The 26,759-nt window shown below is 43.9% G+C and overlaps 1 protein-coding gene across 5 annotated transcripts in view; it reads right to left on the reverse strand.

Moving 5' to 3' along the window:
* Positions 1-26,759, reverse strand: part of LOC146026580 (cytosolic carboxypeptidase 6-like) — a 1,552,889-nt gene that overhangs the window by 418,217 nt on the left and 1,107,913 nt on the right. Inside the window, exon 7 of one of the 5 annotated variants that reach the window (XM_083157365.1) lies at positions 22,923-25,862. The exons of 3 other annotated variants lie outside the window; for them this stretch is intronic. In XM_083157365.1, the coding sequence (XP_083013491.1) occupies positions 25,705-25,862 (158 nt within the window). In that variant the 3' untranslated portion in view covers positions 22,923-25,704. Of the gene's footprint in view, positions 1-22,922; positions 25,863-26,759 lie in introns of those variants that run through there. One more of the 5 variants, XM_083157366.1, reaches the window with a different exon arrangement.

The raw sequence follows: 26,759 nt of genomic DNA on the forward strand, positions 1-26,759 counted from the left end.
TCTCACTTTGAACTAAAACCCCACCAAAATCTAATTATCTCTGCACAAGTAACATCTGCCTCACCTGCAGTGCACATGGTTTTGCCCATCTAAGAAGGATTTTGTCAGAAAGAGTGGATTAGAATAAGGCCCTTAGTTACCAATCCGTCCCTGTATTTTACACAAGGTTAATTGAACCACGTTTCAAGCATCAGACCACCATTACTTTACCTCAGGTTGGACATAACAATAACATGAATATCTGTATCTCTGCGTACATCTTATACGCTAGAGAATAAAATCTAATTTAATGCCGGATATACATTCTGACTCACGGAAACAACGTGCACAATATGTGATTTGTTTATGCCACAAATACGTTTCCCATATTGCAGAAATATGCTAAAATAATCTATATTTACAATTTGATTATGAAATTCACCCATCTCTGCAGCAAGAAACTTTCTCATCACGAACAATGAAGTCACACTCAGTATTCAGGACTAGCACCTCATGAACTAAAGCAGAATCTATTATGTCTTAACTAATTGGTTCACGTCAAGTAACAGTTCAGGGATGGCAGCTACAAACCACCGAGGGGTGTTTCTACAATGCTCAGTATTCAGATTAAGTTCTGTAAACAGGTGTTTAATAGGACTATACGGTGTTGATTGCAACCTTGTGCATTAAATGATTTGTCACTTTCCCCAACTGCCCTTTGTAAATCTCATCTGTAGCTCGCTGCTTAGATCTGAATGCTAATCTAATATTAGATGTGTGTGCTCCAAAAATCTCTCATGGAATCACAATACAGTCAGGAAACACCATTGCAGAGATAATTAGTTGTTGCAACGTATGCTGCTAAACTACAAGAATAAGTAGCTGTTACCTCTTTAGGGTGGCAGAAGGGTAGCAACCAGATCTGACTATTAGGGTTCCCGAAAAGAACATCATTTTTTGCATGAATAAACTATAATCACTTATATGAAAAAAATGGTACTTCCTCATCTTTGCGGCCACCGCTTAAGCTACGGAACTTACGTACTGTAAGGCGAGCCACTACTACCCTGGGTCCACGCCTCCACCAAGGGTCCATGCCACACTCCTGTATCCATGCCACCATCTATTACCTTTAGTAAAGTTACGGCGAGTAAAGTTGTGGTGCTGAAAATCCTTACGTAGCGGTTGAGTAGCTGCTAACGGAACTGGTGTAGCGGTGACCGCAAAGATGAGGAAGTACCGACAAAAATATATGAATCAGTTACGCTAGCTGATGTGCAGGCAAAGGTTCCTCTGCAGAACATTTCACCCCTTTTCTCCCACTTAGGAGTCAAATTTCAAAAAATCCCGCTTAGTGGCTTCAAATAACTGTCATAGACCACAAAGAAGGTCACAAGTTCCAGTTCACCTATCAGTTGCACAGGGAGAGTTCATCAAATGTCAAATCTTCCAGAGTGGTGATGTGTTGAAAATGTCAGGCAGACATTTTTCGCCCCTATCACCCCTCCCTTACTCCAGCCCTGCTAGTCAATGCTGGTAACTAGGGGCGCGGAGAGGGGGGGGGGGGGAACGGGTACCGATTACCCAGGCACATGTTGGGAGGGTCAAATATTCCTTAGTTTTGTAACCCCCCCCTCCCCCCAGGACCAGAGTAGCCATTGATCTCTCAATAGAACCGATTAAAAAAATTGTTTAAAAAAAAATTGATAGTGAGATCTCATATTTATCGAGAAATCAATTCCCATCTCAACAACATTGTAAAAGAAGGTAATTATCAATACATTAATCTAACCATAAAAAAAATTTCCTCTGCCACAGTCGGATCCAACATGCATTTTGCAGCTTGCAGTTGTGTCAATCCACCAGCCCTACTGCATACTGACTGCACTGTTATTAGCCAAGAGCTGTATTAGAAGCACACCGGGGAGGTAGTCACAGGCTAAGGAGCCCATTATAATGTACTGTAAGTGTCCAGACCACTCTACATATGCTCTCAAGGGAGCACATAAGCTATTGGTCAGTCCTGGCCTTATTGGTGCTACACTATTCCAAAGCTCTGGGCAAGAGGAGCTGAGACTTCTATTCTCGGTTCCGGGCATATTCAGCCTTTCCTTATTACTGATATTTTTCGACTTGAAAATAGCAGTGGAGGAAAGCAAGGCATGTCAGAGAGCCACTCGCCGCCCTTAAAGTGTCTGGCTTGGGAATTCTCCCAGTGCTCCACTTTTTATGCTGAACTGTTTGACTTGCAAATCAGTATATAATGGTGTGTGATTCACTCTGGGCTTATCTCTCAATCCACAGCTTAGCACTGGGGAAAGCATCTCCCGAACGCCAGGTACACACTTCATTTCTAAATGCTGGAGAATCCTACGCTCCTGATGTATAATACATGGCTCACCTGCCATAAGGGTATATTTATGTGACAGACAGGATACAAATAACATGCCACCGCTGAAAAGGAGATAATAAGAGCTACCTGTTGCACAGATTATGCGTGGAAAGCCATAAGGCATCATACGCTAGCAGGGCGTACAGCGCCCCAGGGGTATAAAGGGCCCACTTAGTCAAGTCCAATTAAGTCCAAATTCTAGGTTTTATTTTTAGCTTTTGTTTGTTCTTCCTGCAATGTGTAAAGGCACCATACACTACTGTGACTTGTTTGAATGGCAAGTCGCATCCAATTTCTGTTGAAACCCCCGCCCCCTGCCCAGGTGCCCCCCCAATTTTTCTCTCTATATACAAATATATATATATATATTCATATTATAATATTTCATATTCTACGTCTCTCAAACACACTCATTACTCGCTCACATTCTGGATTGCAGGACTTTCTCTGCGCTGCACCTACTCTGTGGAATGCCCTCCCAAGCACAAATAGACTCTCCTCAAGTCTCCAAACCTACAAGCGTTCCCTGAAAACTCACCTGTTAAGGCAAGATCCAGAACCAGCCACTTAACCTTCATATACCCTTTCTATCTAATCACATCCCCACTGTACAGTACACACATATCCACTCTTTTCTTTTTCACATTTTCCATCCTCCTGACTGATGGCCAAAGTGCTGGGTCACAATATCATACAGCACACCAGGAACCTTGCATTCTGGTGGAACTAATGCAATAAAGAATATCTATCCTTGTGTGTCAATGCCTATTTTCCTATAGATTGTAAGCTTGCGAGCAGGGCCCTCTTACCTTTGACTGTGTAAATACCAAGTTTGTTGTATCACTGTCTCCTATTGTAAAGTGCAATGGAAAATGTTGTGCTAACATAAGAAACTTAATAAATAAATAAAGTTTTATTTAAAAAAAAAATAACAGTGTGTATCTTTACCAAGTCTTTATTCCCCTCTATTTTTTTTAAACAAGCTTTATTAAACCATTGTTGAAATATTCATGATTGCAATTGATTATAGAGCTATTGGCCAATCAAAACATTAATCAACCGACTGTAACAACTGTACATTAGAAAAACAGGAATGGAGGAAGATCTGAAACCCAAAAGTGATGAAGGGATGCACGACCTTGATTTATCCTTGAAGAAAAAAAACGACGCAAAATATAAATCCGACAGATGGGATGAATGAAATAATTCTCTGCATTATGTAACCTGGATCTCATCCTGGGATGGAATGGTTTGGCCCAATCCTGATAAGAGTCCTCAAAAGCATTCCCCTCGCACTGTTCTGCAATAACTAACTCCCTGTTATGTTATTGCTGACACTAATGGTCGGCTTTGGAGATGCTCTTAACGATTGCTCAGCAGGGACCATTAAATCACATTGCAGCATCATAAATTTCAGGGTTTTAAATACACAACCTCAGCATCTACAACAAGTTTGGGAAAGCACTCGCCTGCACAGTATAATGCTGATGTATTGGATAACATACAGTATAAGGACTATTAGCACATATGTACTGTGACTCACTTCTTCTCTGTACACAAAATATAGTCATGAGCAGTGGCGTAGCTACCGTACGGCAGCCACCGCGGCTGCTTGGGGGAGCAAGCGCCAGTGGGGCGCCAACGGTGCTCATTAGGGCAGACAGTCTCGCAGCGCCTGCTGAGAGCCGCCCGTGCCACCGCCGCAGCATTCCAGGTCCGGCACCACATATGTCCTCCTGTCTCCGTCTCCTGCAGTTCTAATTAAAAAAATTACACAACAAAATGGCTGCCCCATACAGCAGACAGTTTTTTAGGAATGTTAGAGGAGGCGGCGACGGCCTCCTCTAGCATCCTTAAAAACTGTCTGCTATTAGGGGGCTGCCATTTTGTTGTGTAATGTTTCATTAGAACTGCAGGAGATGGAGCCAGGAGGATGTCTGCAGTGCCGGAACAGGAATGCGGCGGCGGCGGCATGCAGAGGGGGGAGCGGGTGGTGGGGGGGGGGGCATGGGGGGGGCAGCGATGTCAATATCGGCGGGGGGGGGGGGGGGCGGGCGCAAAAATGTTAGTTATGCCACTGGTCATGAGGTCATAGAATTCCAATATAAAGCAAGAGATGGATATTTTGCCTTATTTACGGCATGATGCAAATTTTTAGTCTTGCCATTAATGTATAATGAACCAACTATTAATTTTACAATTTGTACTTCTCCTTTTTGCTAAATTAGGTTTATAGGTACAAACAGCTCTATGCTTCATCATTACGCAAGATTACTACATTTATATTTTGAGGCATTCACTTTTATGAAGATTTTATCAATTTTTTATTAGTTTTGGACTATGACAGATCAATAAAGAAGATTATTTTTTTTAGATTTAATACAGTGGCAAATAAAGGGAAGCATATTTAATTATTTAATTAATACCATATAAATTTTTGGCAGGTTTTCAAGACGCTTCGAGAAATTACATTTTTCAAGATGATACCCAAAAAAGAAAGAAAGCCATGTCCTTTTTATACTTTTGAGATACCATTCTATCCAAGAAGGAGAGTGAAAGGAGTATTGGTTCCATAGTGACGAGCAGGGGCGTAACTATAGCACCGCAGCCCCCGCCACCGCGGGGGGGCGCTGTGCATGTGGGGGCGCCGGGGGCTGCGGTGCTATAGTTACCCCCCCCCCAATCCCCCGCAGACTTACGTATCTCGCTGGTCCCGGCGGCTCCGTTCTTCTGATGAGGACCACCACAAAATGGCCGCCCCCATATAGCACACTGTTCTCTGAAACTGTCTGCTGTATGGGGGCGGCCATTTTGTGGTGGTCCTCAGCAGAAGAACGGAGCCGCCGGGACCAGCGCAGCGCGATAGGTAAGACTGCGGGGGAGGGGGTTAGCATAGGCAACGGGGCGACGGGGCGGCCGGGGGGGTGCTTGAAGGGGCGGCGGCGGCGGGGGTGGATATGGGCGCCCCCCCCTCTGTGCGCTGTTTTGTACTTCACATGTAGACCACACCATCGGGTACGAGTCAACACTATAATAACTTAAAGACATTATATTGTCAAACAATATCACATTATTGTCGCTTACTTTCTTTCTTTTTTGGGTATCATCTTCAAAAATGTCATTTCTCTAAGCGCCTTGAAAACCTGCCAAAAATCTATATGGTATTGTATGTAATCTTCTTTAGAGTGGTTCTCCAAATCTTTGGAAGTGGTTATTAGGGCTGCTGATTTAGCGCACGATATTTTAGCCCGAATCTTCTGTTTTACTCTGTAAATTATTTCATTAAGAATTTGGGAATGTATCAAGTGGTAGGGAGGGAGAGAGCCTCTCTGGATTTGCTTCGGTTGAGGGGCAGGATAGTGCCTCCCAAATCTGCACTCAATACTTTACAAAAAAAAACTATTTACACATTACAATAGAAACACAATTAGAAAATACATAGAAATAGTCATTTACACTAAGGCCCAATATGTCCAAGTCAAATATGTAGTAAAAAATACAAAAAAGTTATTGAGTATCACGTTTAGAGAATATTTTAAAACATCCCAGGAGGCATATAAGACAAGTATACAAATGTACATAGCTTGACAGATTGTCAAATTACAATACTTATCAAGAGCAATGTCAAGTGAGGTGCACAATACAGATAATACTGAATAAGGAGCACCAAATCCATTATCCAAAAAGTCCAGTGTCACTGAGGCCCTTATTCTGGCTCACTCACAAAGGCAAATTCCTTCTCAAATGGACAAAACCATGTGCACTGCAGGTGGGGCAGATGTAACATGTGCAGAGAGAATTAGATTTGGGTGGGGTTTTTCTACAAAGTGAGATCTACATTGCAGTGTAAAAATAAAACAGTCAGTATTTACCCTGCACAGAAACAAAATAACTCACACAAATCTAATTCTCTCTGAACATGTTACATCTGCCCCACCTGCAGTGCACATGGTTTTGTCCATTTGAAAAGGAATTTGCCTTTGTAGGTGAACCAGAATAATGGCCTGAGAGTGCAGGAAAGTAGTCTCTGGGGGCAGCCCGGCATCTCCAGGGATGCTGGACATGCCACCCTACAGTGATTTAATAATAATTCTCTGGTAGGCCACACTCCTTTTCAATGATGGGGGTACACAGCGAACACTAAGTCAGTTTAGACTGACTTTTATTTGCGAACTGGGGAATAAATCATTCGACAGTCGGTGGCCATCGAATGATTTTTTCCCCCGTATGCTCGCTTGCGAATGGATGTGTCAGCATATGCATGCTTCCGGGGGGTATTCATTTTTCTGGCAGGCCGGCGTTAAGTCGCTTGCTAAGCAGTGAATGCACACAGCTTAGCGAGTGGTACTGAATTAGGCCCCAAGTGTCACCAGACTGCCTCTGAGTAAAGGATGGTCCAGTTCCACCCCTGAATAGAACCCAGTGACATCACTGACACCTCGCTGTGTCTCAAGCCTTAGCTACCACCAGAGTGTGGTTTAAATGGAAGGTCATTTTCTGAGAAGTACAAGCATCAACAGGAGAACGGTGTCCTCTGTACCTATCTCATACACCAGTGATGGCTAACCTTGCCACTCCAGCTGTTGTTGAAACATACCTCCAAACTGTCCTGGTTACGGCGGGAACGTCACGGTATTTGGGGATGTTCCCGCGGCCCGCCCGGGGCCATGAGTGTCCCGCGGACAGTGGCAGAAATGGGGGCGTGGCCTCACTGACGCTATGTGCCTATCGGCCACGTCCCTTTTGGGTAGGCCACGCCCCCAAAATGTTCGTCACGCGTGCCACCGTCCCTCTTCCGGCTGCTGCAAAGTTGGGAGATATGATTGAACTACACATCCCAGCATGCCCTGTATCAGTTTTGGCATGGCCAAATTGTAAATCTGTAGCAGGGCATGCTGGGATGTGTAGTTCAACAACAGCTGGAGTGGCAAGATCACTGGAGTATGAGATAGGTACAGAGGACACCGTTCTCCTGTTGATGCTTGTACTTCTCAGAAAATGACCTTCCATTTAAACCATAGCTCCCCCTTCCCCCATCATAGCTCTCATTTATACATCTGTTACTGAAATTTGCCTTCAAACTTTTGCTTGTTACAGTCATTACGGACTATTCTAATTTTCCTTATCTTCATCAGCCATGAAATGACATAAGTAACGCGGATTCTTTTACATCCTTTTATATGTCGAATATTTTAACACACGCATTTTCTTTTTGCTCGGAGGCATAGCAATTTATTTAAATATCTTTGTGCCAATCTGTGAGATCTGCATTCATTTGGCTGGGAGCAGTAATAGACAATCTCTTTGCACTGTGGTGTATGGGGTCTGTGCTTTTATTGCCTCTCTTGAAGTAAATGACATTTTTAATAAACAAAGTTCTCAAAACAACATGTATGACACGGTCACGCAAAGCCATAAGTGAGAGATGGGATATTATGTAGAAAGAAGATTTTTGCTGCTTTCCCTCCATGAGCGTAATTTGCTTTCATGGTTGTTAGCATTTTATCTGTGATAGGAAAGGATGAGTTTTATTAACTGGTTTTAAGATATAAATGTTAAGGAAAATGTCTATTTTATATGGGCTTGCACCACATGGCTGTAACTGCATATACATACTTATTGGGGCCATAACTAGGGGTAATATAATCAGGGCCAGATTAACAATGGTAACCGGTAACAGTGGACCTACTTTTTTTTACAATGAAAAGGACACAAATAAATTCAATGCAACATTAATACGCTATAATATGATAAATGCATAATAAAGTCCGCAGTGGCTCCCAGCATGCAGGGCCCACTCCACCACCGGCCTGCCCAAATCACGCTACGGGGTCTGCGTCCCGCTGAACGAATATGCCGAGCACTGTGCAGTCGGCCTGGGCAGGGGCGCTGAGTTATGTTTTTGCCGGTGGGTGATCAAGGGGTGTGGCCCACAGACACCCCGCCTCCCAGATCTGGATGGAGGTAAGCGGGGATCCTGGCAGCGCCGCAGCGGGGTCCCAGCAGCGGATATGCCATCAGCAGCAGCAGGGGTATCTGCAGAAGATGGGTACTAGCAGCGGTATTAATACTGCTACTAGTTCCCATCCGCCACAGGGACCCCCACTGCTGACGGTATATCCGCTGCTGGGACGGCGCTGCCAGGATCCCCGACGGCGAGCAGCGGTGAGCTCTGGCAGTGGACTGTGGGTGCTCCTCACTTTCCATGGGTGCTCGGGCCCCGGAGCACACATGGTTTCATCGCCTATGGGCCGGGGGGCTGTCTGCAATTACCAACATCTGAGCAGGGGGGGTTTAAATCTGTATGGTCCCGTAAAATGTCGGCCATGCATCAGGGGAAAGGCATATGAAAATAATAACATTTCTGAACACTTCTCATGCAGCCCACACAGACCTTCCCCAGCTTCCAGTTGACCACATGGCCTCTTCTCCGCTATGCACGTCTTCTCCGCAAGATGCAGCAATGAGGTCTAAATGGGTGGGGCAAGGCGGGCCTAAACAGGGGGAGGACAGAGCTAACAAATCCACTTTTTGCGTGCTGCACTCTCTCAAAGTCTCATAATCGCATCTCGTTGCACTGAACCGAGCCTTGACGAATCGTCATATCAAATACGGAATTTTCACACACAACAGATCTGATCAGCATCAATCAAATACAGGGATTTACAGATTACTCTTCAAATATCGAAAAAGAGGACATATAGGAGGACGCTGTCCGAGAGAGGACAGAACTTACAAAAGAAGGACTGTCCTGCCTAAAGAAGGCTAATTGGTTACTTTACCAATGGGGCAGATGGAGCTGCAGCTCCAGAGCTCCACATAAAACTAGACCCATCACCGTGACAGCATGATGATCATATGGCAGACACCACACAGCCACATGCTCGGCCATAAATCATAGTTATTGCAATTGCATTTCAATTTTACAGACAATTAAGCAATGTAGGGAGACATTGGGGCATATAGTTTATGGGGTCTACTTGCCTACATGGCCTTGGCCTGACCTCCTTCACTTCTCATAATAGGTGCTTGAACATTTACAGCTCCAGACCCATGAGGCTCTGATTCCGGCCCTGTATATAATAACTGTCTATACATAGTGATCAGGGCCATAATATGGGGTCCGTAGATGGCACTGCTGCCTAACGGCTCCTGTATTTGGCAAATAGAGTGCATAGAATCGGGTTACTCTGGACAACGCAGTGGCGTAACTATAGCACCGCAGACCCGCGGTGGGGGGGGGGGCGCTGTGCATATGGGGGCGCCGGGGGGGCTGCGGTGCTATAGTAATCCCCCCGCCCCCCATCCCCCGCATGCTTACCTGTCCGCGCATCCCGGCTCCCCTCCTGGCTTCAATCAATGCTATGGAGACGGACCACGATAAAATGGCCGCCCCATAAAGCAGACTGTCTGTGGTATGGGGGCGGCCACTTTATCGTGGTCCGTCTGCATAGAATTTATTGAAGCCAGGAGGGGAGCCGGGACGAGCGGACAGGTAAGCATGCGGCAATGGGGGGAGGGGGCACAGGGGGCAGGCACGGGGGGCACGGGGGGCGGGCCGGACGGGGAGGGGGGGCACCCCCCATTAACGGCGGGGGCGCCCCAAACAAAGCTACTCCGCTGGACAACGGTAATTAAGAACGGCGTCCGGAGTCCTGAATGGGTGTCTGGAAATAGGCATCTACTCAGGGTCGCCGACAGGGGATGGGTACAGCTGTCTCAGGCCCCGGCCTCTGGAAGGGCCCGGGCAGCTCATATTGCCCACTGCAACCCTCCCCCCCAACTGCCTCTACTATGCTGCCTGCTTGTTCAATGCAGTACACCAGCGGCCAATTAAAATGCTGCACCGGCTTTTGAGCCAATCAGAGTCGCTGCCGGTACACAAGCTCTGATTGGCTCACCAGCCGGTGTTGCATTTTAATTGGCAGTCGGCGTCCTGCATTGAAGAAGCTTAGGGCAGTAAGTGCAGTGAGAGGGGAGGGGTGGGGGGACCCATCCTGGAAATCAGTCCCGGACCCAAAATTCCTAGTGGCAGCACTGCATTTACTACAAAACATACCGTAATGTTCCAAATATCTTGCATAATATAAAGAATAGTACAATAAATTGGATTAGGCAATTATCTATTAATCCATTACTTATTTTCTTGGAATGCATCAATGAATCTTTGATGCATTCATTCTAAAGGTGCATACACACTGTACAATTTTTTTTGACCAACTTTTTTGACCATTCTGAATAAAATTGGACAAAATATCTTTCAGTGCGTTTGCGACGAACAACAAATGATGATGCCCATACCCGCCAGTTGTTCATCAAGGTTGTTTGTCAACTGTGCATTCATCGCAATTTGGATATCTTTCAAAAAGAGCCTATAAACGGTGTATTTCATCTTTCCTCAACATCTTTCGTCCAGGACACTGGGTTCAAGGGAAATGTTTTTCAACGAAATTGGTCAAAAAAATTGTACAGCGTGTATGCACCTTTAGAAAATACAAATAACATAAGTAATGGATAAACAAAAACATGATGAAAACGGGACTCTAAATACATTTGTTAAAATTAAATGACATATACATAAAAATGGACATCATAAGATTTCGAAAGGTAGCTCACAAAATATTAGTAGTTAAATAGAGTTACCTAATGGAAAATAGTATATAGTGCTGTTGCTTATGACTAATTCACAATAATTGATAGTCTGGCGCCACACAGCACAAAGCCTGCTGCCAGCCAGCCAGTCACACACTGCCGGCACCACTGGGGGAGGAGCTGAGACTGAGTGACTGCCTCTGTTGTCTCTCCTTGGATAATGCTATGATGACAGCAAAGCTGCTAACAATTGGGGATATTTTGGTTCACTCTTTCTGACAGATTCCTTCTTAGATGGACAAAACCATGTGCACTGCAGGGGGGCAGATGTAAAATGTGCAGAGAGAATTAGATTTGGGTGAGTTATTTTGTTTCTGTGCAGGGAAAATACGGACTGCTTTATTTTTACACTGCAATATAGATCTCACTGTGAAGTAAAACCCCACCCAAATCTAATTATCTCTGCACAAGTAACATCTGCCCCACCTGCAGTGCACATGGTTTTGTCCATCTAAGAAGGAATTTGTCAGAAAGAGTGAACCAAAATAACCCCCATTGACTGGAACTAATTGGTTGTAACTGAAAGATACACACCCATTTATTCAAATTAAGAAAAGCAGCTGGAGAAACGAACACTTTAAAAAATATTTTTTTTTACAAAGAAAGAAAAAAACGATTTGGGAAACGGAAAGTCTGCACATATATTATTCAGATGCCCAAAGCCACGTAGATACATATTAGTTGCAGTCTGACCATTAACATCCATATATTTCTATTGTCACATACTGTAGGTAAGACATTTTTAAAATAAAAAATAAAAATCACGAACTGAGCTTTAATTTCGGACTGACTCTGAATCAGGCCCAAAGAGTCTGATTCAGATTGGCTCGCTAGGCAGTGTACATTCACCCCAAAGTCTGCAATGCAGCATATTCTACCTGCCATAGTAACAAGCAATGTGTGGACTGGAGCAGTAACAGGACACAGCAAGCTGGAAAGTGCCCTCTGATCCATAGCCTTGGTTAACAGAGGTAATGGTACAAACAGCGAAGTGCAGGGAAATCCAATTAACCCTAATTAGATCAGAAATAGGTTACGATGGACCCAATTAGCTTATGGCAATTCCAAGCAGAGTAAGAACTAACACAAAAGCAGCACAATATCTTTTCTCATTGCATTATAATGAAACCTGTGTAGGACATTGGTGTATGATACTAATAAATGTTTCCTCTGTCTTTTCCCTTTACTGCAGAATAAATGAAATACATATAAAGCACCAGGGCGCACACCAGGGCGCACACTGGCTGCTCTCTGTAGTGGGGTTTCTGTTGTGCATTTTGCCTACAGGCTGAGAATAGAATCTTTCCAAGGATTTCGCAGTCACTGGAGCCTAATAACCTACATACAACTGACCTCGGTGCAGAGACCTAAATTGGTGTTTTCGCCGAGTCTCACTTTCAAGGAATATTTGTATTATGGCAACAATTACTTGTAGACAGCAGGTTCCACATTTAAGACCTGATTCAGATCCGCTTACGAAGCAGCATTCTTTCGCTGCCTAGTTAGCAGATAAGCTCCGCTCACCTCCCTGACGAACATTCACCCACCGCCAGAGCCGCCTGCATCCTCATGCATGCGGCCGAATGGGTAATTTCGGAAATAAAATTCAGGCTGAACTGACTTTTAATTCCGCCGCTGATCGCAGAAGATGGGGCGGGGCAATGACTTCATGTCAGCCACCCACCCCGAGCAGGGAACCAGGGCAACTGCATTACCAGGGCAACTCCCAGCATTGTCATGGGGACGCCCATAAAATGCTTTCCGTTCCCCTCTAGCCGCCCCCCCTCCCCCCCTACCCATGCAAATGCCTCGATGAGTGTGATACTCACCGAAGGATTCACACAGGGGGTCTGCACATGGGCAAATACACGCATGAGACCCCTTACCATTGGAACGGGGCCAAATCCACTCCGTTCCGAACAAACCTGAATCACCCCATTTATCATTAAACACAAATCAATGTCAATCAAAAACAATAGGCCAAGAAGGAATATGAGCAGTGCGGCTGGTTTTGGGTTAGAAAGCAAAGCATATGATTGGACATGAGTCTGTCAATCAAAAACAGTCACATGTAACTGTCTGTCTTGCTATTCATGCCCCATTTTTAACCTAATTCACCTGGAACAATTTTTTAGTACTAAGGTTCTAGAGATCCCTTTAAAATATGTACACTGAACAAAACACATGAAAAATAACTAAGAATACAAAAAATATGTGTTAGTGCCGTTCAGAGCATCTTTAGGATGGGGTGGCCGTCGGCCATCGATGGCTCAAAACCACCAATACCTTAAGGGCCTAACTCAGCCTGAATCATTAATCAGAATTTGCAGCGGACTGCGAGGAGACAGCCACCACCCATCTGTGCAAATATGAGTAGGTCTGAGGCTTCCACTTATCTGCGACCTCTAAACCGTTTGGGCACTTTTTTCAAACACACCCAGAAAACCTCAGGTTTCCGCCTCCAAATGACAGCTTCCTGTCATGTGCAATGTATACAGTACACATGTGCAGTCATTCGTAATCATCCAATATGCAAATTCTCTGCAGATATCATACAGTTTAGCCCTCCACATGGAATTTGAGGAAACCAGCCATCCAAAAATGAAAGCCGCCTTGGAGGAGACAGATGCTAAAGGTCCTACTGGACCATCTGTCAGGGCAGCACAGCATGTACAGCACCCAAAAGATCCGGATTACGGGAACGCTAGGGCACCTGTCAGCACTACACCCCTGGCAAAGAGCATGTAACTCCTTGGGTTCCAGAAACAGTTTTTGGCAGGGGGTACAAAATTTCTTATTATGCCACTGGATGGAAACTTACATTGTAACATCCAGACAGTTGGAACCCTGGCCCATTTTCGCTCTGCCGACAGATGCTCGACAGGTGGAATTCAATGTTTCATCTGTCTATTGCAAAAAAATAGGCGAAAACAGCCATGGAATGTTGAGAAACGGTTGTGAATTCTTCAATGCATGGCCGTTTCTGACTAAACAGATCCGACTTGTTTTAAAGTCGGATCTGTTTTGTTGAAATCCGTCTTCAATGCTGTCGGAAAATGGAAGCATTGAATAGGCGACGGGCGATATTTCCCCTTCGGAAGCAGTGGCCGACATTGAAAACACCCTTAGACTATCCTATTACAAGTTGAATGCTTAGATCTTGCAGGCAATTTAAGGTGTTAGAACTGGGACAGAAGCAATAGGGGAAATAACGAAAAACTTCACAAATGTAAGAATTCCCAAGAAATTAAGCTAATATGCAACAACGGGCCTTTTCGTTCCCCCCGCTTCATTTTACATGCCGCTCGTACAACTTTCTTCCTACATTTTCAATCCTCCGCTCATGTTTCTTTCCAATATTCCTACACGCACGTCCCCAACCTGCTGGAGATTCAATTGACACAGTTTACATGGGTCAATGTTATTATTGATTAGGTCACTGGCCAAGTACGTGGCGCAATGTTTTCTCAAACAGCAATTACAGCCAGGGAGGGTTTGGTATGTTTTAAAAGGAAAACTAATGAAATGCATCAGTGAGAAAATCAATTGGAGATTTTCTGCTGACTTTTCACATGACCTATCTGCATTTACCCAACCAGAAAATCATGCATTGTTTTATATAGAGTGCTGGGATAGTCGCTAAATAAAGTGTTCTGTATCGTGCCATTCTAGAACATGGGAATTTCGAAAGTTTTATTTGAAAAAAGATCTTCTAGATTCTCCACAGTGGACCAGATTTAGCGATGACCGCAAACCTCAATAAATTGTGTTCATCTCCAATGTATACTGATCTGTTTTGGTGCATTTCCAAATGCATTAAAGAAGCCCATCTGGCAGGGTTCCGTTGTGGAGGGTAACACCAGATATAGCTGGTATAACCCCTCAGAAGCCTATGGCCTTCTCCCCATAGCGATGAGTGAGGGAACCGAGATGGAACCCTCCCAGCATGCCCCGCGGCTGCCAGGGCCACAAGCCCAGAATTCCAGGCACCGTCACTGATCATGAGGGGCAGCTCTTATCAGATCTGCCCTTTGTGATGCTGTTAGTGCATGTGATTATCATTTACGCAATCAGCGGCAGGATGTATCACATATGCTTGGTGCATTCCGTCTGCTACCTGTACAGAGCACATGCAGATCTCACTCATGTTGCAGCAGGGCAGGAATGGGGCAGTGGCGGCCATCCTCCCAGAAAAAGTAAGACATTTAAGAGGAGTGGGAATACGGACAGTGGAATCCCGGTGGTAAGTTCAGGGGTTAGGCACTATGGGGGAGGGTTTGAGTCAGGCTGCGGGGATGGGGATGTGGGAAGGTTAGTGTTAGGCTGTGGGGCGGGAAGTTAGTGGTAGGCTTCAGGAGGGGTGGCTTTAGTGTAGGGATAAAATACTTCCCGGGATCCATTAAGATTATAATCATCGGGGTGCCCCTTCCAGCATCCTGATCGTTGGCATTGTGACTGCCAGGATTTTGTACCCAACCATGAGGAAAAATAAGGCACTGGTAACCTTAGAAAAAAATGCTATTGATAAATTGCTACCAATCAGTTTTACATTTTTTTAAATGTACTAGAGAAAAAAAATAGAACAGAACAGAACGTCACTATTATCATTGTTACAGTATTTTGTTTTTTAAAAATGTACTCTTACTATAATCAACTAATATCTGAATAAATGGTGAGTTCTGATGTCATTTGCATGCCATAAAATGTGGGTATTATAGATAATGACCCATGACCTACTCTGCATTACATTGGAGAATATTTCCTGCCCTTCACATAGAACGAGGCTTTCACTCTGGGGCATACAGTATGCAGGATTCCTGTATGGCGGTGCCTGAATGCTAGACTTGGCAGGATTCCTGTGTGGCGGTGCCTGAATGCTAGACTTGGCAGGATTCCTGTATGGCGGTGCCTGAATGCTAGACTTGGCAGGATTCCTGTATGGCGGTGCCTGAATGCTAGACTTGGCAGGATTCCTGTATGGCGGTGCCTGAATGCAAGACTTGGCAGGATTCCTGTATGGCGGTGCCTGAATGCTAGACTTGGCAACAGAGGAAAGAAAGAACGCTGCTGCAACAAGCCTATAGCAGATACTATTTATAGTTAAATTGGTTCATATATATCTGATTGTCTTGCACAGTCTTATCTAGAATAATAGTACATTACATTTAAAAGGGTCAAATGTGTTTTTCACACTATAAAATGATTTTCTTACTGCAGAGACATCGGCTGCATCCACCAGACAGTGTATGTTTCAGGTACAATAAGGATGGCAATAAAGTACAGTATGTGCCTTTACGCACATGAGAGACAGCTACATACACCATCTGGTCAGTGCTGCTACATGGACTGCAAATACAATGCTATTACTTTACGTTTTACATGGATACCAAGTTTGTTTCAGCCGTTAGAATAAACTCTGTAATACAAATAGACAGTGACAGCCAATACTACACATATGGACGGATACCTGGTAATAGACTAACACTGGGCCTCATCCAGATGTGGGAGCAGTGTGCATTGCTGCTGCGTACGAGGAAGCAGCAACAATGCACAGATTCAGATTTGGAAATACAGCAGGAGCTGTCTGGTATAAATAGACACCTTCTGCAAAAATCTGTCCAAGAGAAGCAGCATCAGACCACTTTCGACTCCTCCGACTGGCTGAGTGGCCCATAGGCCGATTAGAACCTGAGGGTGGGGCTTCACCGGTATTAGGGTGAGAAGAACCATTGGGTGGTTCTATACCATTAATGGCTGGAAACTGGTTCTAGCCCATACTTACCCTCCCGGAATGGCAGGGAGAGTCCTGAAAATCAGACTCACCTACCAGAAGAGTGGGTAAACCCCCGCATTGGCCCCTACACCCCCTCTATATACTGGTTAAATACTGGCATTTGCAGCTGTTTGGCATCTCGTCATTTAGTACCACCCCCTCCCTGAAGAGCCTCGAATCACAGCATTTAGAGGAATGGGGCTGGGGGATTAATGATGACAAGCCCTGCCCCGGAAAAGCTGCAGAGAGTCTCCACTCCAGGGTTCTCCCAGAGAGGAGACACTTAAGTTTGGCAAGTTCGTTCTAGCCATCGATGGTAAAAGTATTCAACATCGGTTATAAATCATCAATGATTTGGAATTATCGATGGCCATTATTACTCGCCTTTTTCTCCAACAGATCAGGTATCTTTAGTCTTCTATGAGCTGTGTGATGAATGCTAGCCCCCCTCTTAAGAACAACCCTGGTTCAGAATGAGAATCAGTGATAAAAGGGAGCTTACTAGTTAATTCTTTTGTATCTTGAAATAGTCAGACATATATATTTTTTAGAAAGTTGCTAAAAGCAAATAGTTGACAAAAGTTAGCACTGACTTTTTTTTCGCAACTAGAAATGATTGGCACGAAAAACAGACAGCATGCAAGGTACATGGGTTAAATTGATTTTTTTATACAGCCATTCAGTACTTGATTTGATGATCTCCTTTCGTGAGACAGGTGTTGAGCCTGGCAATAACGGAGAAAGATTCTCATACTGCAAAGAACACTTTGGAATGTATCAATTTAGGTACATTGTTCACCCTTCCCCTCCACTGTCCTCCCATAGCTCTGTGCAACAAAAATTTATCTGTACCAACTGTCGTCCTATGTTATATTATAGCGGACTGCATAATATAGTGCAGCTGCACTGCAGATGGGGCAGAAGTAATATGCGCAGAGAGAGTTAGATTTGGGTGGGTTGTGTTCAATCTGACATCTAAACTGCAGTGTAAAAATAAAGTAACTGGTATTTACCCTGCAATAGAAAACATATAAACTATCCAAGTCTAAATTTCTCTGCACATGTTACATCAGCCCCACCTGCAGTGCAGCATGGTTTGGGATTGTCTTTACTGGCAAAATTATCGCCAGCCGCCGCCAGCCCCCCCCCCCCAACAGAGCTCCCCGCCGGTGTAGGCCGTCTTCCCTGCCGGTCCCCCTCGCCACCCAACTACATATGGAATGACAAAATACATTTCAATTTAAATAACTCCTGTGCTAAATCCTTCTGATAATAGTATTTTGTTGAGGATCACTGCCCTGTAACACGCGTGCTATTTAACAAGGTATTGGCCTTCACATATAACTGGGTCCTCTCTCAATCACATTTGCAGCTACTCAGTATTTCACTGTGTCATGAAAATACAGGAATGCCGCAACCCCCAGAACTCAGGTGAAAGGTAAATACGAATATTGGCAAGAGACAGGATCTAGTATAGACAAGACGAGGAGAGCAAGAAGAAACTAGCACTGCTACTGGTCAGGAAGTGCCTTCATCTGACCAATAAACACGTTCTCCAGTGAGTGGAAATTAGGGGCCTGACTTGTTTGCTGTGCTACGTATTCCCACAGTACGAGAACACATTCTCTCTCCTTCGTCCACAAGTGAGGGGATGTGTTCTTGTACTGCGAGATGGTCGCTGACCATTAAATGATTTTTCTCCCCTTCGATAGTAATGGTCAGCCTGAACTGACTTTGATAACTGATGGATGCCCATAGAACACTGGGCATTCCCCTTGCTCCTGCCCCCTGTCTGCCCCCACTAGAGCGAATGGCCTGGCGAGTGTGAAGACGATAGCTCCCGCGGCTTGTGTATGCACATATTCGCGTTTGCACATGCGCAAAACCCCCATCAGACACGGGGCCGAGTTCGGACCTGAACAACCCACCCACCTCTACCAAATGGAAAGGCTACATGCACATACTGTAAAAAGATGGAGCCCCTCTCATTCTTGCTCGGCTCTCGCCAGAACTGGCAAGAGCCGGCGGAAAGGGACTATCAGACTGGGACGCACGCGCATCGCTGGTGGCGGTGGCAGGGAGCTCCGTCGCGATTGGGCATCTTGTGCGCGTGCGCCTCCTGGCGGAATCTCCCGCCCCTGCAAAGGTAAAATGCGCTCCATCTGTACACACTTTAATTCAACAAATCTGTTCCCTCTACTTTGGGTAGGCAATAGGTACCCTTTTAGCGCCAAGTGACTGTTAAAATAGGTGTTAAAATTGCCCACCAAACATTTTTATTCATCATAATGCCCTGTCCTTATATAGGAAATAACATCTTTTTACATCTTTTTTTATTTGAATTTATATAACAAATGTGAGCGACAATGGTAATTTTAGTGGATATTTTGCACATCCCTCAGAGATGACACACAAAGGGCTAAAAATGCTGAGACAATCTATACTACAAAATGAACTAGAAGACACACAACTACATAAACTGATGTTGCTTTTATTCTGAAGCCAATTTTGCTTCAGATTAGCGAAAATGTTTAGTTAAGACGTAGCTAAAATATGAACGTCTCCTCATAGGTGACACTACAAATACAGGTTAGCGCCAAAATAATTAATAAAAAAACCAACCCAAACGATTGGCAAGAATTTGCGCTACATCCAGCAAACAGCCAACCGCTTCACTTCAATCTAACGCACCTTGGAAAGTACAGCAAAACTTTCACTTTCAGCCTAGGTAATGGACTGCGAAGCCAGGGCTGCCCATATTGTACACAAGGTTAGCGCAGGTTATCACGTCTCGAAGAAATCCATTAAGTCTCCATTGTCTCATTAAATGTATGCAGTCCGAAAACTCAACACTCATTAGGGAAGCTATTTTTGTAGAGTAATGATTCCTCTGTCTTCGCTATACGAATGAATGTCAAAAGGGCCTTAAAAAACACAGGGTGAATGCTTCAATAATTACACAAGAACTTTGTTTCAAAACTTGATAATGCTATACCTCAGATAATTAATGATCTTAATATTGTGAGGCATAAAGCAATAATGGCTATGCTTAAACACAACACATTGGTCTAGATTCAACTGCAGAAAAGTTTCGCTCTTGAAACGAAGGGTCGGTACCAAAGGCGGATCCAGAAATTCAGGTAACACCAGGAAATGGATGACAGGGTGGCAGTGGATGATGCCAGGGGGGAAGCAGTGGATGAGGCCAGGGAATGGATGAAAGAGAGAGGTAGTGGGTGACTGGGAGAGGGTGAATGAAAGGAGGCATAGTGAGAGACAGCGAGGCACTGAGTGACAGGAAAAGGTGAAAGGGAGAGGCAGTAGGTGACAGGGGGAAGGGGAGTGGGAGAGGCAGTGAGTGTCAGGATAAAGGTGAGAGGGTGATTCCTTGGAGCAGCAGAAAGTGACAAAAGAGAGATGGTGATGGGGAGAGATAGGGGAGAGGCAGGTTAAAAGGGAGAGCCAGTGGGTGACAGGGAGAGGCAATGGGTGATATGAAGAGAAGAGGGTCATATATAGTGCTGGACTGCAGTGGATGGGAAGGGGGCAGTATAGTAGTGGGAGGAGGAACACTAGGCTGGAGAAGGGGTACACTGGGTTAAATGAGGGGTCCTCTGCTACTGGACTGGCTGAGGCAGGTTCTGGCTGAAGGCAGTGGGCTGGTTTGGTGAAGCAAGGTGGAAACAATGGGCTGGTAGGGTGGAAGACACTGGGATGGGGTGGTTCAGTGAGATTGTGCGGGACACTTTGAAAGATGGGTGGAATGGAAGTCACTGGGCAGGATAAGAAGGGGTAGTAAAATAGGGGTGGGATGGGAAAAAACTGTACTGAATGAGGCGGGATCACTGTGATTGGACTGGCTGCTCGGATTCTAGGTAGGTTAAAGTGACATTCTCCCAACATTAGAATTACACCTACCAACTGATATAACCCACTGAACCCCCTCCCTCCCCACAAACACTACAGAGGTGACTGCTCCTGCCCTTTACTGAGGATGGAACCTTCCCCAGCGGTTGCTATGGGAATGACTACCGTGTACTGTGACAAGCGTGTTGAGGGTAGACGTTTAGGGTAATAAGCGGGCACTATGCCTGAGAACATAGAGCTCTGGGTGTCAGCAGGGTGCCGCAGGACACGGCCGCTGTCACAGGCACATAATAGCCGGACAGGGAGGAAGATCCATCCGCACAAGTGTAAGTAAGGGTCATTCCACATCAAATCAACACAGCCATTTTCATGACCGATTTCATTGAAATTTTCTGTGCTTGTTAGGTCTGACGAGAAAGTAATCTACACCAGATTTCAAAATCATAGGTTGGATTTTTTTGGAGGTAGAGCCATCAAAAAAATTAACAAAATAAGCAAATTTACTGCCGCGGAGGTCTTTTCGTTTGCCTAATTAAGACAGATAGATGAAATTAGTGTCATTTTGAAGCTTATGACTAAATCTTTTCACTTCAATTTTAATTCAGTAAGGTAGTTCTAAAAAAAGTTTAATAATCTTTGACCTCAGGCAAACGAATAGACCCTCATGGCAGTAAATTTGTATATTTTGTTCATTTTTAAATGGCTCCACCTTCAAAAATATCCAATCTATTATGTTGACATTTGGGGTAGATTAGTTTTCCCCCCATCCTACTAGTACACCAAATTTCATAAAAATCGGAGAGGATTATTAAAAATGTTATGTTTATTTTTAGTTGATTTGATATGGAATGACCCATAAACAAAATCCAGCCACTGAACACCGACAAAAGGCAACTGAGTGCCAGTATATTTAGCAACAAAGTCGTACCATCTCACACCACACTGTAGGGAAGTCCGAATTTACTTTTACCACATAAAAGGGTGCAGGGCCTGTGTGTCACTGTACACACTGTGTTGTGCAAAATAAAAGTTTCCTTAACAAGGGGGAGCACGTGCTTTGGTCCCCCCCTCCTGAATCTGCCACTGATGGGTACACGCTAGAATCATAGCCAATCGTCCTGATGGTCGGGCTGAATTCCCTCCAGCCCATACCATGTAAGACTGGCCTGCACACTGGCTGATATAATGACATTTCATTCTGTCCTTTGTAACAATGCACAGGTTCACACAAGTTACCTTCTTGGCGGCCAGGTAGTGCGGTCAATCCAAAGATGCCATGTGACTTTTTACACTACTGTTCTATCTCCATATTATTCAAATTCATCCTTACTGCTCTACACTTTTTTCCCCAGCCTATGCCTATCACACCAGCTGAAGATATGGACACTCAGTCATGTCTTTCAACAACCAGGCACACCACAATTTTACAAACAATCCTAATTTTCCAGTCATGCTATAATGCCAGCAGCCTTGGTTGCTTGCCAGCCAAGTGCTGGTTGCACTTTTAGGGGCTTTCTATAAATTATATGTAAAATCCGGGCTGATTATAATCATCAACACAGATTTTGAAATAATGGTCAAGCACCTGCAAGTGGTCCATCTCCAACACACAAGATAAAATATTAACTAATCAGCTTTTGTAATGTTACATGCTGTGTTTGAAAATGACAGATGCTGATTGGTTAATATGGATATAAAAAAAACCCATAAGAAACATTTTTACATAAGTAGTATTGACAGCCATCATAACTATACTTGCTGCCATAGCAATAATAAGCAAGCATAAATATACTACAGAATACTGTATATTAAAACAATACAAATACGAGTTCCACCTACCCTGAAGGATTTTAATTAGATATAAGCAGTTACTAAAGTTTTGAAATGTCTAATTGTTCTGTTTGTTATGTGTAACAGATGACTTTTTTATTTTTTATTTATGTACCCTTCGATGGAGCATTTCTTAATATACTGTCTTCGAACAGAAAAAGCTAGGGGCCATTTTGTAAATCTCTGTAATTGAATCCATACATTAATCCTGACAAAAGCTAAACTGTGCCCAGAGACACTGTGTCACCACAGCGCAGATCAAACATCCCATTAGCTTCAAGTACTGCAACTTTCGCTAGTCTGTTACCACAAAAAATACATTTTCACTCAGTACAGTGACCCTGACAAAGGGATAAACATATTTCTGTGTGTAAAAAACATTTCTCCGCCATTTTTTGTAACCTTAGAAAGAAAATACGAAATCCAAGGTCCTGTTTTAGTATTTAATAATAACCAAGTTAAAAGTTTCTTCAGTAAAAAATACAATTTATTTCGTCAAAATAAATAAAAAGTGTCGCGAACCACAATAAGCAAGAAACATTGTCAGAGTTTGGTGCAAAGTGCACTTGTCTCTTACACACAGTGGGGTCCATTTTGTGGATTGATTCAGTCCCGGATACAATAGGCGCATCGGTTGCTAATGACCGATGTTTAGTCGTCTATGCTGCGGTGTACATGTGCTGCTATACTGCTGCATCTCCTGGCGCAGGGTGAGGTAAGAATCAAGCTGCAACTGTTTGGGAGAGGAGATGGGGATGCCACACAAAATGGAGGCATGTTACCTCCATTTTGTGGAAGTGGCCAGTGACTGCATCTTTCAATGTACATTTACTGACAATTAGCAGAGATGTGGTAGCCAATCTGAGAAGCCATATGATTGCTCAGATCGTTAAAGCCTCCCTGATAGCTTTTGCAGCAGTGATTGCACTATTAGAGTACACTTCGGAATCAGGCCATGAATACATTTTCAGGAACACGACATCTGTTCACATTAACTTGGAACTAGCGACATGAAGTGGGCCCAACCAATGTGGATGCCGCCTAGGCACCAGGGATGTCAGAGAGACACAAAGCCTTGCCCAATCTTAGGAACACTCACAAAATGGCTTCCTGTGCTGTAAGAGACAGGGTCACTTCCGCTGGTCACCTTATTGCACAAATAAACACACTTTTAGTTTTTTTTAAAGAGAGATTACAATAGTGCAAAAAAAGCTGCGTACTATTATTCCAAAAACTTTTCTGTACGTAAACAAAATGAAATGTTGATTTCAATATTATTCACGGATTTACGTTTGTTAAAAAAAAAAAAAAACTTTAATAAAAAAAAAAATCTACATAAAAGGTCTTGGCAGCAAATACATTAAGGTCAGACAGTTCAATATAACCACACATAACGAGACATTCAGTATTTCTGTGCATTTATCATCAGATTCGTTGCTTTATCTATTTTTGCACCAGTTTTCTCAAACACCAGCGACAGGACGGGATGTACGAAGGCCAGAAATGCGTCCAAAACAAGAGTTTTGTTCGAATTCCCATATGTAACAAGCTCTGGAATGCAATACATTCTGGAGCCTGGACCGCTGTAACAAAATGGGGAGTGATAAACAGCCAGCCAATCAGCTTCTAACTGCCATGTTACAGGATGGGTTTGAAAAATGAGGTAGGAGCCGATTGGCTGGTTGTTTATCATTCTCCTTTTCATCACTTTTTGAAGCTTGATACATCTGACCCTGAGAGAGATATCCAGTCAGAGATCCCCAGCTGGGTTCGCAACTCAGGAGTTCTAAACCCGTAAGTCCAAGGATCGCAAAGGACAGCTCTTATCAGGGAAGCCATCCTTTGTACTACTCATTGCAATTCTAGGCACATACCAGCTTTATTAACGCTTATATGTACACAGTACATCCTGTCTTTATTATTGTGCATTGGAATGAGTTTATTACTGTGTATATTCTCTCCGTACTTGCGTCGGTTTCCTCCGGGTACTCCGGTTTCCTCCCACATTCCAAAAAAATACTGGTAAGCCAATTGGCTCCCAACAAAATTAACTCTAGAATGTTTGTGAGTCCATGTACATGTGGTACGGAACATAGATTGTAAGCTCCACTGAGACAGGGACTGATATGAATGTTCAAATGTAAAGTTCTGCGGAATATGTGTGCGCTATATAAATAACTATTAATATATAAATAAATGGTCTAAAAAAATGTATGTGAATCCGATACCACAAAAACGTACAATACTGTGTAAAAAAAAGGCAAAAATGGAGACATAATACTGCCACTAGGGGCCACAAATGAACTAGACAGACACTTTGCAAAACAAAAATGTGGTTTAAGATATTACTGCAGCTATTACTGTCTATCCTACTGTCAGACCTTTTTATCACACGCTGCGGGACTTGCTTACTTTACTTACTTCAAATATAGCTTAGCCTGAAGCAGAACACTATACAAAGCTGTGCTGTAGTACAGTACAGAAATAAAAATACACTCTATACATTAGCACGGTAATACAAATATCATGAAAGATTCCCTAGACACTGGAAGAGGACACATTTAGACACATTTGTAAGAGCAAAAATTGTAAACAATATTGTGTGCCAGATTATTTAGAATCACTTTGAAAAGAAAAAAATATAGACTTAAAAAACAGACAAAAAACCCCATACAAAAACAGACAAAATAAATATAGGCATAAAAGCACACAAATAATACATACATAAAAACCAGACATAAATAATACAGGCATACAAAACACACAAAAAATATAGGCATAAAAGACAAATAAAATAGACATAAAAAAATAAATAACAAGAATTGCTTATTACATCATATTTTGGCAATGTTTGTGTATAGCAAGCATCGCAGTGCAACAATAACGCTCTTGTACAGCTAGGCGCCGGTCTGGAGCACACAGGAAGTGCAGCAAATGCAAGAAACTAATGAAACGAGAGTTGGGACAGCCCCAGGCCGATTATTAGACAGCCAAATCTTCTTGTCCAGTTCCCTTGAATACAACGCATATTCACAACTCTTGGGAACTGTATTTGGCATGCAAAATCCGAAACAGCATTCGAGCGGGTAACACGCATTTTGGTTCACGCTCCGAAATGTAAAACTCTGGTTCCAGAGACTAGCCGGATGTGTGTCATCCGAATGACGAGGAAAAAAAACCCACCAACCAGAACTTACAAAACATCAAAGGTTTATTGTACACTGTATTTTGCCTCTCGTCGTTCCTCGTTTTTGCATGACTTGTTGATGTCCATGATCTTTTCGCAGATGTATTTGTTGACTTTGGAGAGCCGTTGTGCAATTTCATTCTCGTCCATTGTCTCTTGTGCTATTCTGTCATACATACATTCTAAAAGAAACACATAAAGCAGGCAGGGAATTACAGGTGGATCTCGGAGAACGGTAATTCTTAACCAACAAAGACTCATGGCGGACAGTTACCTCTACAGCGCGAGTGATGTCTTTTGGCCCAACTCAACTTTTACCATAATTTGTTAAAGAGAAACCCTGCAGCAGATTTTGAACCCTTCATTTTATTGAACAGCTTGTCAATCAAAGGCAACCATCTGACACCAGCCCAAGGCAGGTTTGCACCAGATCCATACTAGTAAATCTAAGGGAATTCAATATGTTGCTGGACTTACAGCGGTAAGAAATAGCTCCCTGGTTAAGCCACTGATGGTATGAAATTACTGGCAGCGATAAGTCTGTAAATAACCCTGGATGCACAAATCTTTGCGGGTTTCTGATACAAACTCAGAAGATCATTAAATGCTCGTAGACTAGTTCCGGGTTACCCCAGGTAATAACTGAATCCAGGCATGCAACCCAGGAACTAAAACATGTTGAGTCCCGTGGCTAATTGAATATCCACATAAGGGTTTTGTTTCTGCGCATGCGGGGGGCGGAGAAGGGTGGGGGGCGCTGGGCTACCCCATTCCCCTATGGGAACGCCCAGCGTTTCATGGGCGTTCCCATGAGATCGCCCACCGGAAGTCAGCTGCCCGCCCATATCCGTCCCAGCGTGCACGCATATGGAAGTGACTTGAAAGTCACTTTTATATGCGTGTACCTTCCACATCCTGCACTGCGAGGGGGGGGGGGGGGGGGGGCGGTTGGGCCTACATTCGCCGGGTGCGGTTTGGTAGATTTGCAAGGCTGCGAATTCGCAGCCTTGCGAATCAACTAGAATCACCGCCCTTGTGTGTGTGTGTTTGCACTGCACATGGTGCAGAACTGGGTGTAC

Source organism: Crinia signifera, chromosome 8 (genome assembly GCF_055691185.1).
Source record: "Crinia signifera chromosome 8, ASM5569118v1, whole genome shotgun sequence".
Taxonomy (NCBI): domain Eukaryota; kingdom Metazoa; phylum Chordata; class Amphibia; order Anura; family Myobatrachidae; genus Crinia; species Crinia signifera.